Source organism: Ammospiza nelsoni, chromosome 11 (genome assembly GCF_027579445.1).
Source record: "Ammospiza nelsoni isolate bAmmNel1 chromosome 11, bAmmNel1.pri, whole genome shotgun sequence".
Taxonomy (NCBI): domain Eukaryota; kingdom Metazoa; phylum Chordata; class Aves; order Passeriformes; family Passerellidae; genus Ammospiza; species Ammospiza nelsoni.
In genome coordinates this window covers 18149287-18166776 of record NC_080643.1, presented here as the reverse complement: position 1 = coordinate 18166776, position 17490 = coordinate 18149287, and the positions used below count along the sequence as shown (strand labels likewise).

Sequence of the window (17490 nt, the reverse complement as noted above, 5' to 3'; positions counted from 1 at the left end):
AACATCACAGCAGAAGATGGAGGCCAAGGAGAAGAAGGAGCAAGGCTGGACAAGCCCAGATTCCTCCATCTTGCCCCCCATCCTAAAAACCCCAAAAATCTATTTTTCCACCCCCTGACAAACTATTATTCTACTTAGACTTTCGTGGCTTTCAGATCCTCATATAAGGTTGGTAATTTTTTTCCATGGGTCATAATCAAAGGCACAGGGGTCTTGGGCTCTGTGCCAGGGTCTCTGAGCCCCCTGGCAGGGGCTGGAGCCATCCAGGGCAGCCAGAGGGATGTCCTGAGTTCCAACCAGTCTAAGCCAACCCTACCCCAACACAGTAACTTCATCCATAAGGAAGGAAGAGGCAGCAATGCAGTAAATCCCATATTTAAGCAGAAATGTCCCACAGATTTCAGTGGGTACCAAAACCTTGGCAGGGAATGCTGAGGGAAGCACTTTCCAGGCTCCCAGGGCAGCTTTGGGGTGCACACTCCACTTTTCTGCACATTTTTACCCAGCCCTTTTTTGTTGGCTTATTTTGAGAGTTCAGCTGTTACTCCAGTTCTAGGGTGGAAATAAGAAGAGTTTCAGAAATGCCAGGGGGATTAGAAAGCATTTTGTTGTACAGGTCTTGAAAGAATTATCTTTAGGAGCACACAGCTTTGTAAAGAGCAAATTCCAGATTTTCTGCAAGCAGCACATCATTCCACCAGTGCAATAATCTTATCTTTTCCTTTTTTCTTTCATTCCTCTGGAATAATGGGATTAAAAATCCTACTAGCAATTCTTAAAATAGCTCTGGATTTCCAGTGTCTCTATTTATATGGTATCATAAACCCACTTGCAGCACAGAAATAAGATGGAATACTCATTTGCTTCACTTCCTGACCCTCCCATTGTGCGCAATCTCCCTTGTTATTATTTCCTCATTAATATCCATCTGTCACTCAGCATTTTATATTACCAATTCTGAATTTCATCTGAAATATGCACTTTTAACAACAGCTTTTCTCCGCTAGAAGACTGGACTTATAAAGTAGCTGACAGAGTGAAGTCATTAATATTATTTGTAATCCTTTAAATGTTCAAATTTATGCAAAAGAGACTCTCTAAGTTTCTCTTGTATTTGTTTTCAGGCTCCATCATGAAAGCAGAGGGAAATCTCTGGCTGTCATGCCCATACTCTGAGTTAATGTGTGGATCCTGTCTCCCTCCAGTGGCAACTGCACCAGCCATAAATTCTGATATTAAACTGCAATTAAAGCCACTCTGCCACTCAGATGATGCCTCCCCACTGCCAGGCTTGCTAAGGGGCTGCAGGGACAGCTGAGGAGCTAACCCAGAAGTCCCAGAGAAATCCCAAAATGAGCCCATTCTCCAGCAAGTCTCATCCCACTGCCCAAACCTGCTCAGCTTGCTGCTGCTTGGGGGCAAGAACAAAAAACACAGGGAGAAACCATGGGGACGAGGAGGCAAATCATTTGTTCAGGGCTTGAAACAACACCCCAGAGCCTTAACTGGAGTTCAGAAAGCACGTCTGGCACATAAAATGAGCAGTCACAACATGATGCTGGTGAATAAACCAGAGTTGTCTGGCGAGCCATGAAAAGGTGACTTAAATGCACTGACACACCCCAAAATTTTTGTGTATGGAATTTAGACTGAGCCTTTCCCACAGAATACTGAAATTTACCCAAACCTTTGCACTGAAAAGGTGCACAATGCACAAAATGCACAAAATACTCTTAAATGCACACAAAACTTTTGCACTTAAGCATTCCCAAAACATTTGCCCAATATAAAACCCAACGTGGTGAGCAAACAAACACGCCAGGCAGCACAGGGGGTTATTCTCTCTGCCCCTGAGTGTCTCCATCCTTTTGGGATGTGTGTTCCCAAGCAAATTCCTGCACAGAATGGGATGCAGCTGCCTGGGAGCAGGGAAAATGCAATGTGCTCCCGGGCTGGCTCTTCAATTGGGGAAATTAATTCTCTTGATTTGGGGGAAATGGGAAATCCACCCCAGGAGGGAATTCTGCTCTTGTTCAACACCTCTGTCCTTTTTCTGCATTTGGCCACTTAAATGCACAAAAAACTCTTCCACTTCAATGCAGACAAAACTTTTGCAATTAAATGCACAAAAAACTTTTGCACTTAAGCATCCCCAAAACATTTGCCCAATAAAAAACCCAACGTGGTGAGCAAACAAACACCCCAGGCAGCGCAGGGGGTTATTTTCTACCCCAGGAGAAGCCCCTGAGTGTCTCCATCCCATCCTTTTGGAATGTGTGGTCCCAAGCAGAGAATTTTCTTTGGAGCAGGGAAAATGCAATGTGCTCCCAGGCTGGCTGTTAAATTGGGGAAATTCATTCCCTTGATTTGGGGGAAATGGGAAATCCATCCCAGGAAGGATTTCTGCTCTTGTTCAACACCTCTGCCCTTTCTCTGCATTTGGGAGTTGTTGCTCTCTCTATTCTTTAAAGCCACATAATCCAAAGTGCAAAATCTGCAGGATATATTAAATGAAATATTCCTCACTTTGGAGGTTATAAACTGCATTGTAGGAAAAATATCTCTAAGCATCACACTGGGCTGTACCCTTGAATTTAATTCCTTACAATTTCAGACCTCAGTAATTTGTAATGGTGGTGCAAACAGCAGACCTGGAGAAGAATTAATTCTTTTCCCAGTTTAAATTTGAAAATTTAAAGTTTAAATTTGGGTAGGGCAAATTTAAACTTTACACAAAACAGCACCACAAGAACCTCACCTCCAGCAGCAAGGCTTTCTCCTTTCACTGAGAGAACACTTTGAAATTTAGATTATTGCTTGTTCAAAGGTCCAGGTAAAGGGGAAGCTGCAGTTATACAGATAATAAATTTGGCTGACAATTTTCATCCTTACAGCTTTTGTATGGATTTCTGACTTTCACTCTTGTTTTAATTTATTTCAACTCACACCTGGTTCAGACTGTGAATACCTGCTGAGGGAAACAATCCAGAGAATGGGAAGAAAGTGGGAGGAAAAACAGCAAATTCCACCCCTTAGCAGAACTGAACAAATGTGAGGGGAGCTGGACATCATCCTCCTCTCATTGCTACTATTTTTTCTCAGTTAATTTCTTCTTTTTTTTTTTTTTTTTTTTTTTTTAATTGGTGCCCAAACTCTTATAAAAGCCAAAAATGCAGTAAATCACTGAAGGGTTTTCTAACTTATTAGTGCCAAAATTCAGGTAATATTCAGGATGTTTGACCTGTCTCTGAAGCATTTTTCCAAGCACAACCCTTTAAAAACTCACCAATGAGTATTGAAGATATCCTATGGAGTAGTTTCTCATTCCACTGCAAGCTTTTCCCTTAGGGAATCATGGAATTATTAAGGTTGGAAAAGACCTCTAAGGTTATTACCTATCACATTTAAAAAAAATTTTAAAAAGCATCCAAAAATTCTCCAGCAATCAGAGATGATTTCATTGCCAACACCTGAAAATCCCAAGATTTCCATAGTTGAAGGTTTAAATGCAGGACAGGTCTGAAATCGCTGCTCAGCAACCTGGATTTTCTCAGCCTGAAAGCAGCCAAAAATGAAATCCAAATTTCTTTTACAACCTTTTCTTTTTTGGAAAAAGCAGAGCCCTAACATTTATGTTTGGATGCAGCATTTTGCTCCACTCTCAGAGGCAGAAAAGGGAATTTTCCTCTGCCTGGCAAAAAGGCTTCCCTGGCCTCGAGGTGGCGACAGCATTGTGGATTCCAGGGCTGCAAACCCTAAAATTGACTCAATCTCCTCATTTCTTCTTCCTAGAGCAACTCAGCCCCACTAAATCTTGGAAACAAAAAGGGAAGAGAAGTTCTCAAATGGGAGAATTTCTCTCAAGGGAAGAGGAATTCTCAATGCTTTTGCAGTTTGGGTTTTCAGATCAGGGTTTAGGAAATATCACCTCCACACCGATCCAGTATTCCCAAATTTCTCTTATCTGTATGTATATTATAATTAGACTGATTGGGAAGAAATTGTTTGCGGTTTTGCTGAGCAGCATATTTTTAAAAGAATATTGTTATTTATTTGCTGAACCAGATTAATATTATGTTAAGGAGGGAAAAAACCAGCACAATAAACTCCTGCTAATACAAAAATTACGAAATCTAATGAAAAAATACAATTTCCAGGGGGGAAATAAACAATGTGCATTCATTTTAGAGTGACTTTCTACCAGAAAAAAAGTGTTTTCTCTGAAAGAGAGGTAATAAATGGTTGATTTCTCTACAACTACACATGAAAACGGCATAAATGCCACAGAGGAAAAAGCATTTTTTGATCTAGAGGGCAATGTAAGGAAGAGAGGGGTCTCAGTAAGGAAGAGAGGGATCTCAGCAGTGTAAAATCTACCCAGGATAAGTGGGTTATCAGGTCAAGCCGATGCTCATTGCTCTGCATTCGTGTTTTGGCGCTCATTTTCAAGAAGGAAAATCCAGCTGGATTTCAAAATTCAAGCCAGCCAGCCAAGTCTCAAAGGAAATTGATGTGCAAAGTCCTTCTGGAACCATCTCCCCCTTGTCACCTGCACATCCCAGCTGCCTAAAAGTGAATTCTCCTGGCTGAGCTACCAAAGAATTGCAGAAATATTTCTGCCACCACAAATTTTATTGCTATTTTTTCCCTCCCCCACTGCAAATAAAAGACCTGAGAAACCTAAAACCCATTTACCTGTCATGGCTCTGATTTTCCTGTACCTGATTAATTTGGCTTCGTTCCTCAAGCTCAACATTCACATGAGAGTCTATCAGAGATGAGCTACAACCTGGATTCTTCCCACAGAGAAAAGGAAATTTCTCCAAGATTTTGGAAATCAGCTGTTCAGTGCAATTGTGGCTGTGTTGATAGATGCTCTCATGAATATGTTCATTAAAACATATTTTTAATGACTTTAAAATTTAAAAAAACTTTAAAATTAAAAAACACCTTAAAATTAAAACTTTAAAATAAAAAAAACCTTTAAAATTAAACTTTAAAATTAAAAAACCTTTAAAATTAATAAAAACTTTAGATTTAAAATTAAATTTTCAAATTAAAAAACTTTCAAATTAAAAAAAAATTAAACTTAAAATTGAACTTTAAAATTAAAAAACTTTCAAATTAAAGAAACTTTAAATTTAAAATTAAACTTTAAAAATAAAAAAAAATTTTAAATTAAAAAAAAATTAAAAATAAAAAACAAAAAAAAACCAAACAAGGAAAAAAAAACCAAATAAAAAAAACCCAAAACCCAGAAATTTGGCCAATTTTTAGCATAAAAACATACAATAGAGAAGAAAGCTTTATTCTTATTTTCCTCCCCTTTTTAACAAGCCACTGTTACAGCAGGGGTTAAATTGATGTGATTTTCCATACAATTATCCATACTGGTACTTCCTGGCCCATCAACCTGCTACATCTGCCCCTCCCTGAACTTCTTCCAGGCACAAATGTTTGCAAAATCCTCTCACAAAGCCCCAAATGTTTAGCCCAGAAGGGCTCAGTGAGCAGCACACACAATGCCAATGACCCCAGATCTGTGCAGGGACAAGCAGAGCCATACTCTGAGTCAGGCTTGCACACAAACCCCAGAACAATCCCATTAACTTGCTTTTGTGTGAGTTACAACCCAGCACAGATCCCTTATTTCGGCTCTAAACAGCACCTGTATCTCCCAGATTAGGGCAGAGGGATCTATTTCAAGCCAATTTGAGCATGAAGATTGTTGAGACCTTTTTGTTGATGAATGAAAACACTTCTGAGGCTTAAACAGAGCTCCAGACTGTTACAGCTTCCACTGACGCAACACAAAGTGATTGGAGTGAGCTGTACACGTGACAAAAAATGGCATTTTCAGAGTGAGGGGATTGGGTCTGCTGGAAAATAAAATACAAAAATGAAATGGAGACCAAAGGCCTTGGAAGCTGAGGGGAGCAGCAAAGATGAATGGCTGCTCACAAAGCTTTAACCCACCATGGAATGCAAATTGCACAAAGACAGAAGAGTCCAGAACTTCAGGCTGAAGTGAGCCTTGAAGAGAAATTTCATTTATTTAATCCCCAGCAAACAGAGCTGGCTCTGGGGCTCAAATACCTCTCTCTTCATGCAGACCCTGCACCCTCCCTGAAATATTATTGAAACAGGCCTGCAGCTGAAGAGGAAAACAAATCCTGCTGGTCAACATGATTAATGCTCTGGCATTAGGGAGTAAATCCAGTGAAATGAGTAAACATGGAAACTGGAAACACAAATCTCCAGGTAGTGTCAGTGTGTTCCTTGGCAAAAAGCTCCAGAACCAATTGGCAAGAGGTTTATGGATTGGGGGAGGTTCTCCTGATAGCTGTGGGTTTGAACATTGAATTCTGCATTTCCATAAAATGGAGATGCATAATATATTATATATATATACATATAATATATATATACATAAAAATAATAATAATATTATTTCTATATTATATATTATATATTATATATTTACACACATTATAATACACATATTATCACAATCAAAAGTGCCTCTAAATCTATCTTGTTACCATTAAAAGTTGCACTAAAGCTGGACCAAAATCTCTTTTTAAAACAAAACTAGTTGTGCCAAATTCTAGTTTTAAGTCTGAAGAACTAAGCTTCCTCTGTATCTTGAGAAGTGACTAAAGATTGCACCCATTAGTCTGAAAGCTTTCTTCAAGTATTGAATTAATTATTCTCAAAAACTTATTTCAATTTTGGTGAAATGACAGGTTTTTCCAACACAACATTAACTCTATAAAACCAATGAATACTACACATTTCAATTACCTGCATTGGTGTTTGCCATCTCTGTTATGGCACATTTTTTCCTACTAAAAGGTGTTTAAATCCAACCGAAGAACAAGAAGTTGTCAGTGAAAATCTCCCTGAGCCTGAGGAGGATTTGTCTTCTTAAAGCACTCCCAAAAGGAATTCCAGCCCCAAATATGAGGGACAGACAGACACAACCCACATGTCTCCAGCCCTCTGGGCTTCCCAGGCTGCTCCCACCAGCCCATGGGCTTTGCAAATTGTCATGGCAACACGACTTTCTTTTACAAGTACCACCAGGGGAGTAAATAAGCATATAAACCCTCCCTGGAGCTGGCAATCATGTCCCTTAGGTTGGCAATAATGTCCCTTAAGCTGGCGTGCCCTCCCTCAATGACAAACACGAGCAAGGGTGTCAGTGGCATGTGGGAAATCCACAGGCAGGGCAAAATCCTGTTAGGAGGCTCTAGAAAAGCACTGGGCAAGGGAAGGAAGCGGATTTTAAAGATCAGCACTGAGCCCTGCTCATACAGAGAGCTCAGCTCTGCTGGCACAGCTGGGATTGTTCACCTGGACAGGAGAAGCTTTGGGGTGACTGAATTGTGGCCCTGCAGGGCCTGGAGGGGCTGCAGGGAAGGTGGAGAGGGAGTTTTTACAAGGGATGGAGGGACATGACCAGAGGAAATGGTTTCACATAGACAGAGGACATGGATGGGATGTTGGGAAGGGAGGTGAGCCCTGGCACAGGGTGTGCAGAGAAGCTGTGGCTGCCCCACCCTTGGAAGTGTCCAAGCGCAGGTTGTGATGGCTCAGGTTTTGGCTTTTATATTTTCAGGTTCTGTGCTGCTTTACTGTGTGGGTCTGGGTTCACATGAGGGGACGCTGAGCTCTGTGCACAGAGCAGGGACACAAAACAATTCCTGCTCCAGCTGGGCACCAAGGACAAATGATCCAAACCTCAGCCCAGGAGCACAAACACCGTGGGCTGGAGAGAGAAAAACAAGCAGGGTGGGACTGCAGGGGCTAAAGCTGGAATGGGACAATGAACTGCAAGGTGAAAATGGAGCAGAACTGATCCCAGGGACAGAGCCCGTGCCTGCTCGTGCATTTTGGGGCCATTTTGGTTCATCCTGGGTTCATTTTGGGGCCATTTTGGTTCATCTTGGGTTCATTTTGGGGCCATTTTGGTACATCTTGGGTGCAACCCTGGCTGGGTTCTTATGCTGCCCAAGGTGCATCCATGGAGGAGTTCCTTTAATAAATCCCTGCTTTATTCTGTAACTCTGTCTGGTCTCTGTTCTTGGGCATCAGTTCAGCGGGTTTTTTTCTGCTATGGGAAGAAAAACCAGAAGGGGGACCTGGATCCATTGATTGTGAAACCAATGAGTTTTAAACCACAAATGCTCAGGAACCATGGGAAGGACAACATGAATTGTTTATGAGCACCCTTGGCAGGAGGACATCAGTTGGACGGGGCTTGGAGCAGCTTGGGACAGTGAAAGGTGTCTCTGCCATGGTTTGGTTTTTTGGTTTTTTTTTTCTTTTGTTTTTTTGTTGGTTTTTTTGAGTTTTTTTTCTACTCTAGAAATATTACTTGTTTAAAGCAAACAACACAGATATTTCAGAAGCCCCAAGGAAATTACCTGAACAAGCCCCTCTATTGTCTTTTATTTTATTTTTTATTCAAAAAACAACATGTCTTAAGTAAGCAGAGATTTTAAAAAAATTATGCTGCCACATCTTCAGTAGGCAGATTAAAAAAAAATCATTTTGACAAATATTCCCAAATTCCTTTCTGTCTGCTTCTCAGGATCCATTTAATAATGGAATAGCCCCAGGAGAAACACTGTGTAATGTCTTTTACAGTGCCAAAGCAGATCAGTAAATGCTGTCTGCAGCCTGTCAGGTTCTACAGAGATTGTGTCACTTTCCGCCTTCAATATCACACAAATGATGGACAATAACTGCTCTATTGTAATCCTCTGTCACTGGAAATTTAAAAAAAACCCAAACTTAATCCATGATTTCCATGTTCTGCTCTACATTGGAAACAACAAAACAGGCAGATTTCCTAGTTTGAGCACTTAATTCCTCCTCAGCTGCATATTCTGCTCTAAAGACAGCAATCATCTGAATAATTTCTCTGTCTGAGATTTAGATTTGGAAGGAGCAAAGAACCAAAAAATGGCAAAATCCCAGATAAATTTGTTCCCACTGAACTGGTGGCAATGTCTCTCAATGGCAGAAGCACCAACTGCAACTGGCTCTGCAAATCCTCATTTATCAACCAAAGTACTTTCCAATTTAAAAACTGATCTGTGCCAACACACAGCATGGCTTTACAGCCCTATCCCCAATTCCACAGCTCCAGTGTAGAGCTGGGTAACTTTCATTGATTGAGTTCTTTGCCACCTATTTTTATTTCCTTGTTCTAATCAATTAAGCAATAAACACATGGGATGGACACGGTCCTGCTCTGAGCCTTAAATTAGGTGGAAAGGATGGAGTGGCCAGCTAATGCTTTTCATTTATTTTGCTCTTTGCCAGCTATTTTTTCCTCCTCATTTTAAATCAAAAGTTGCATTTAACAGAGGGCAGTCAGCAGACACATCCATGTGATGGCACTGAAGGCCTTGTACATGTAATATTTGTAATATCTATAATATTTCCTTGTGTTTCCTTCCAATCCTTTTTTCCTTGCAATCTGCAATATTTCCTTGCATTTCCTTCCTTCTCTGCCCTGCTGTGCAGCACACCCACTGCTTCCTGCACATCCCACATGCCTGGAACCTTCTACCTGAGCAAATACTGGGATGTGCAGAGGCAAATTCCTGTCCAGGTTGCGTTGCGAGCATTTTCTCTCTTATCTCCATCAAATAACGGCCAACATTATTAATTTCTGCAGCCAAGAAAGGCCAGGGACAGGGGGTTGGATTAAGCTCTTTTCTGATCCAGAGATGGGGCAACTGAGAGGTGTTTTAAGAACTTTTATCCCATTTTCACTCTCATGAGAAGGGTGAGGCAGATATTATAATATGGACATTATAATCCACACCATCACAATCAGAAGTTAACTATTTCTTAATTACAAGACACTATAAACATTTCTTGGCTATCAGCTTTTTGCCACACCATGCTGTGAATGCCTTAAAGCCAAGTCTAAAATTACCCCTATTGGGTCCTACCACAATGCATCTTTCACAGTTCTATTTCTCCAAAGCATCTACTCTTTGCAAGGCCATTCTTTGAAACTTGTTTCTAGTTCAATTTCTCTCTCAACAATGCCTGTGCTGTTCCATGGCATTTCTCAGTCAGCATTTCTTATCTCCAGGTTTGCACAGAGATGCACACACTGTGTGAGCTCTCTGTCAAGCTCTGAGAATTCCCCACAAATTCATTTCCCGGAGGGATCTGTGCAATCCCCCAGCAGTCCCCTGAGTTCAGACTTCAAACCCAAGGGCTCCTGCAGTTTTCCCCGGGCACAAAGGCACACAGGGATGCAGCCATGTCCTACCTGTGGGTCGGAGAGCCGCGAGATGTCGGGGTAAAGGTAGAACTTGATGCCCTCGGAGGCGCCGGGTAGCGTCACCCCCCGGATCAGGAGGATCATCAGCATGATGTAGGGGAAGGTGGCTGTCACATACACAACCTGGGGAGGGAACAAACAGCAGAAAAGGATCTGGTGAATTCTGTGAGTTCTGTGAATTCTCTTCCAGCTGCAGCAAAACCAGCTTCTTTTCACACCCGCTGGAGGAAAAGTGCTTTGGGTGCCTTTGTGCAGGTGGTTTTGTGTCGGGGTCTCCGGCTGGTCAGAGTGACCCTGAGAAATGTTAAAAAGTCTCTTTTCCCAGCCCAGCGCTGGATGAAGGAGTCAGAACTCTTCAGTTCTCATTCTCAAGGTTGTTTATTGTGTCTTATCTATAAAATTCTTTCTCCTGTCCTGCCGAGGTCCGTTCAGCAAGACAGAGGCACTCTGCCTGCCCCAGCCTGGTGTTATCTTTTTATACTAAAAATTACACATATAATATTTACAATTACTTTCCAATACCTATACCTGTATTAGACAGTGAGCTTCTACTCTAAACCAATCCAAAAGTGCCAACATCACAGCAGGAGATGGAGGCCAAGAAGAAGAAGAAGGAGAAAGGCTGGACACGCCCAGATCCCCCCATCTTGCCCCCTGAACCCCCATTTTCAAAACTCCAAAATCTACTTTTTCACTGTCATTCTACCTAAGCTGCCGTGGCTTGCAGATCTTCATCTAAGGTTGCTATTTTGCTCCACGGGTCAGAATCAAACCCACAGGTGTTCTGGGCTCTGTGCCAGGGTCTCTGAGCCCCCTGGCAGTGTCCTGGCCATCCTGGACAGCCAGAGGGATGTTCTGGGTCCTGACAATTTTTGTCCCCCAACCACATTCCCTTCTAAACTCCGCAGGGTCTGTGGGAGATGTCAGCACTTTTTTATAGAGATTAAGTTCTCTGTAAGTGTATGATTTCCAAACACACGATAACAAGTAATTAATTACATTTTTTATAACAAAATAGCAATTGATTCTCAGCCACACCAGAATTAATAAACTGATTTCCCTTCAGACTGCTCTGCCTGCATGACTGGGTTTCAGGGATAAGCATTTCATAAAACCCAAAGGTTAAATTCTGTCCATATCTCTTTGGGATTTGATAGAGAACCCTTATCTCACAAAGAACCTTCAGGCAAAATGTCTGAGGTGCTGAACCCCAGCAATTTCTGTTTTCACAGACATGGCCACACTTTTTTATTTCCAGAAATCAGTTTGTTCTCTGCATGGGCAGCAACAGGAAACCTGCAAGAACTCACATTTTCCAAAGGAAAAATGGAGAAGAACTGGTCCTGTTTCACATTCCCAAACCTGAGAGCAGCACATGGCCATTCAAACTCAGAGAAGGAATAAATAATAAATTCCATGCCACTATCAATATTTTCTTTATGTGACAAACACACTCTCTATAAATTTAACTCTCTATAATTTCCTGTTGCCATTTCCACCTGTGTAACGATTACACCTGCCTTGCACCAGTCAAAATTAGTTAAGCTGCAAGGATGAAAAAAAAAATTGGTAAAAAATACAACCTCAAAAAAATATGTTTTAAACTGAGGAGTCCAATTTCTGTCCTCTATGTCAATGAAAGGGAGACATCAAAGAATGACCTGTGAAAGGATTCTCAGACTTATTTTTGTAATTATTGAACTGAAATTGGATTTTCAGACTATTTAACCCCAAACATGACATGATCTCATGTGCCTCATCAGGTACCCTCAAAAATGGAGGAACTCTTTTGCTTCAGCAGATGAGTGCACTGTGCTCAGAGAACCATTAATTCCTATTTTATCCCCTTCCCCAGGAGCTCCTAAAGTGAGGCAGGATGGGGAATTTGGGAATCAGTGCCACTATTAGCATCATCATCACATCTGTCAAAATTAGTTCAGCTGCTGGATGGAAAAAAACAATTTGGTGAAAAATACAACCTCAAAAAAAGATGTGTTTTAAACTGAGGAGTCCAATATCTGTCTCCTATGGAAATGAAAGGGAGACATCAAGGAATGACTTGTGAAAGGATTCTCAGACTTATTTTTGTAATTAACTAATGAAAATGGATTTTCAGACTATTTAACCCCAAACATTAAATGCTCTCGTGACTCACCCTCAAAAATGGAGGAACTCTTACTTCAGCAGGTGAGTGCACTGTGCTCAGAGAGAGCCATTAATTCCCATTTTCTCCCCTTCCCCAGGAGCTCCTGAGGTGAGGCAGGATGGGGAATTTAGGAATCAGTGCCACTATTAGCATCATCATCACATCTGCGGGGCATTAAAAGTTTCCTGAATTGTTTTCTTTTCTTTCAACACATCGAACCTATCTGAATATCAATGTGAACACAACTGTTTCTAATTACACCACATCCTGTTTTAATTGACTTTAATTGCTTGCTATGTTAATTTGCATCCCAATGCTCAAAATGCTTTTTTTAAACCCTTGTCAGAGCCATGCCAATGTTTAAGCAGTTGGAAACAAAAAAATAATTTCTGGCAGGCGAGTTTCTGCACCAAGTTCTCCTCTCACAATGTGCTCGAAAGAAAAATTGACAAGGATATTTAGACATACAAGTAGGTGGAAATGCACCCAACAACTCTGAACTACCCTTGGGTGCTTAACTGAAAGTACATTGGAACCAAAGATCCTGAAAATTGATATTTTATTGGCGGCCACCAGCTTTAAGTATCAAAGAATAGGAGATAAATTGAGTAGCAAGGACTCAAATTTAAATTTAAATACCAAAACCTTAAAGAGGCTTAGATGTCACTGAAGGTTAATATAGAGATATCCAGGTAGCAATAAAAGGATTTCATGAGTGAGGCACCATAAAGACTTTGAGAACTGAGCTAGATTTCAGTTTTATCTTTTCACGCCTAAATATCTCAACAGCACAGACATGTGCCTGTGTTCCAGTTTGTCCCCTGGGAGTGCTGAACTTCTTGTCCTCAGTGAAAAGGTGTTTTTGTGAGCACCCCAGGCAGACCATGCTGCAGGGTTAGGGGATCAGGATTTTGAGGAAAAATAGAAGAAATTGAGGATAACCCTGCTGAGATTGAGGAAGATTTCCATGCAGTGAACTGAGCCCTAACCCATGGAGATCTCAAAGCCCTAAATCAGATTTCTTTGGCCAAAGCTCCTGCAGGGCACAGCAGCCTGAAGCAGTGAACTTTCCTCCTTTGCTTGGCTCTTGTTAAGGACACACAACCAGAATTCCTGAACTAAATATCACTTGAGTTCAGGAAAGTGATGGAATTCTCCCCTGCAAGCTGCAATGTTCAATGTTTGCACTATTAGGAACTATAAGGGTTTTATAAATGGGATAAAATTTATCTTGATGCTTCAGAAAATTACTGTCCCCTGAAATCCTCTATTGCTCCACTGGGCTGTAAACATGAGGAATATCAATGCAGGAATTTGCCAGAACTCACAATTGAAGTGCTTATGGAAAATCAGATCTGCCCCCATGTCCTGCTCATCCTTATTTTTCACATTGTTTTAATCTTGGTGTAATTTATCTTTATTTATTTATTTATGTATTTATTTATTTGAAACCATGAGCATGGAGAACCAGAGTGACACCCCAATTGTGCCCACACTGCACTGCACTCCTTCCTGTGCAGAGAAACTGCTCAGGAACCAAAATTTCACCCAGGGATGCAAGAAGGACAAGAAGGAAAAGAGTAATTTTTTTATCTAGGGGAACAAATTGGCATAAGTATATATATATATATATATATGTGTGTGTGTGTGTGTGTGTATATACATATATATGTATATATATGTGTATATATATATATATATGTGTACCTGTATATATATATATATATGTGTATATATATATAATATATATAAATACATATTGTATGTATCATATATAATTAAGTATAATTATGTATAATTATTTAATTATATATATATATATATATATATAATATCATTATATATAGAAATATAATATATCCCTGCCTGGCAGCTCAGGGATATATTATATTTCTATATATAATTATAATTAGGGATGAATCCTCAGGATGTTGCTGAGGAGCCACACCCAGGAACCACCAATCTGGGCAGGATTTCCATCAAAAGTTTTCAAATTGTCCCACAAGCCCCAGTCAAACCAGACTTGGTCTCACTGATATTTGCCAGTTTCACAAATTCTAATTTCTTTGATAGTACCAACCTACCTAGATGATAAAAGAGATAAAAGATTTTCTTTTTCAGCTTCCATGGGATAGTGTGAAATATTCCATGCAGCATTGTTGGGAAAAAAGGCTTTTGTTCATCTGACTCTACATCATCTACAGAGCCACAACTGAAAAGGGAGATTTTCCACATTAATTGGATTTACAAGTAAAATGGCGTGAAATGGTATAAAGGAATGACAGCTGATTCACAAGGTTTTTAAAAGGATGTCAAAAGGGAGAAAACATTGGAGATCCACCAACACTTTAAAGGTAAAATTTCATATGTGGAGAAAGAAACACAAGGAAAAACTCAAGAGAACAGCAGGTAAGTGGATTTGTATAATGGAATGAGGGGAGGGGTTAGAATCAGCACAATGGCTGATTTTTCTATTTTCTGTGTGTATTTCATGGATTTATTCAGCATCATCTTCTGTTTGTCATCTTTGTTTATCCACAGAGGGAATCCTGCACCAGAATAATTCTGTAAAACCAACCTTAACCAGATTGCCTATGAACTGCAGAATTCCTTCTGAATTATCACTGAATCATGTGTGAGGGCAGGAATAAATTCAAACCCCAACAGCTAAGAAAATTTAATGAGATTTGAGGTCTGAGGAAAAGGAAAAATCCATTTGGGAATGAAAATTCAATGAGATGAGATACAAAGAGGGGCCAGGAGAGGACGCTGGGTGAAGGGATGGGAGAACCTGAAGGAAACAGAAGTTTCCACACGAAATAATAACTGCAGGAAGGAATAATTCCAGCACCACATCACACTGAGGTCATTGCCTGGGACACAGAAAAATCCCAACCTGGTAGAGCTGTGCAAGTCCAGAATTTTTTCCACACAGTGGTGAAGACAATAAATAAATAAATGAAAGTCTGAGCCCTGCTGGAATGGTTTCCTTCACAATTAAATGGAGACTTCACTCCAAAATTCATTGAGTCAATTAAAAAAATCCAAAAAACCAAATCAGAATGTTCTGCTCAATTTTGGTTTGGCATTCTTTTAACTGAATGGGCAGAAGGGAGTTCTCTCTAGAATGAAAAATGCTTTAACAAGCCCAAGTTGTTATTTAGAAGCCTTAATCCCACATTAAAAATAGGTGAAAAAACCTATTTTCCATATATTTTGCAGCACAAATTATTCTTTACATTGGGTCTGACTATATAGACTTTTCAGCACTGCCCAAATTCCACTTCAAATATTCTGTGTTCACAAAACTGCCTGCCTGTGGTCCAAAGTTCCAAAAGAAAGAGAAGTTATGGTGGAAGGCTGAATCCAAAATGCTCTATTAGAAACCCAGGCATGCAGCTAAAATTGGAAAACAATGAGACAGCACCAAGGGCAGACAATATCCATGCACAGCAGCAGCAGCTCATTTTCCCAGCTGAATTGAGGGAACAATTCTCTTCCACGATGAGCTCCTGCTCCCCATAAATATTCCTAAAGCAGCAGCAAGTTTTCTAAATATGTGTAATTTCCCAGCTCCTTCCAACAGCTGGGTTTGCTTCCAGCTTGCCCAGGAGCATTAAAATCAAGATCTGTCTTCTTTCTGCTAAAATTGCTCTTCAGGCTTGCTAGTTCTTTTGATGAGGTCTACAGATCTCTTACTTAATAAGAAAAAATATCAGATTTCCTTGTATTTGAATAAAAATTCTCTTATTACCAGATCTTACCCTAAAACATTTGTTTGTAAGACTACCAAGAACAGAATATGCAGTAAAAAGTCCCAGTCATGGACGCCAGAACACACAGAAGTACCCATAGAAAATGCAGAAACCCAAAGAAAATGTAGAAAAGTACCCATAGAAAATGTAGAAAAAGTGAATTTTATCCCATTATTGGAATCATTTATGTGAGCACCTGTATTTAAACACCATAATAAATTGAATTGTAAAATAAATAAATAGTAATGGCAAGTAAGTTTGTTAAGAATAAATAATTAAAAATAAATAAATAAATAATGGCAAATGGAGATAACCAAATTAATTCTTGATATATGCATAGGTTAATCAGTGACAAATAATTTGCCAACAGCTTCAAAAAAAAGGGGGAGTGATCATAAATAATGGGCTGGATCCTGAAAAAATGACTTGATGTCACCGTTCCTTTTATTTCAAGGATTAATTTCAACCAGAATAGGCTTGGTCAAGTTCATAGCGCCAAATTCACAGTAAAATTTACACATTGAACAAATCAGTTCAGATTGTGATGACAGCTCTGGAGTGGTTTTAAATGTTCACAAGTGAATCCACTCTAAAAAGGATCAGCTTGAACTAAAAGCTGAGCAACTGCTGGAAATGTTTAATTCATGTCATTACATTTTTGCTGCCATTAAATACCAGAAAGAAAATAATTTATCTATTTCATAGTTCAATATCTATATTAAATACAACTCAGGAGCTCAGTGCCTCCTCCCAGAGCTTCCTCAGGCTCCAAAATTATATTTCCCACACTCAACATTAATTCTCCACTCACCAACTGTTCTTAGAGGAGTTATGATGAAAAAATTGAAGGCTGCAACAACCCTCAACACCAACAGTCCCACAAATGTTCTCTCCATGTGTTGGGAAGTGTGTTCCTCACGTTGGGAACGTGCTGTTGGCACACTGCTCTGACAAAAATCCCAACAGTTGTAAACCCTGCCTGCCCAAAATAGCTCTGGGGGGCAGGGGAAGGCTGGGATTTCTCAAAGGCAGAAATCCTTGAGCATAAAGGAGCACTGCAATTTGGCAATTTCCCAGGGGAAATACAGAAACAGAATCCCAATGCTAAAATCCTAAAATTCTGGTGTTATTGTCCCTAATATTCCAAAAACCTGGATGGTCTTTGTTGAAAGTTTTTCTTTAAAAGCAGTGCATGTTTTGGGGTTGAAGGTTTTTTTACCAAGAAAAGACAATTGATTGAAGTTTATTATCTCCACCACTAATGGTGATGATAAACC

General features: G+C 40.1%; 1 protein-coding gene across 3 annotated transcripts in view; it reads right to left on the bottom strand.

The window, feature by feature from the left end:
• The window catches only part of SLC6A11 (solute carrier family 6 member 11), a 106419-nt gene that overhangs the window by 43084 nt on the left and 45845 nt on the right, over window positions 1-17490 (bottom strand). For all 3 annotated transcript variants that reach the window (XM_059480189.1, XM_059480188.1, XM_059480187.1), the window contains exon 7: window positions 10301-10435. In XM_059480189.1, coding sequence (XP_059336172.1) covers window positions 10301-10435 — 135 coding nt within the window. The remainder of the gene's footprint in view (window positions 1-10300; window positions 10436-17490) is intronic.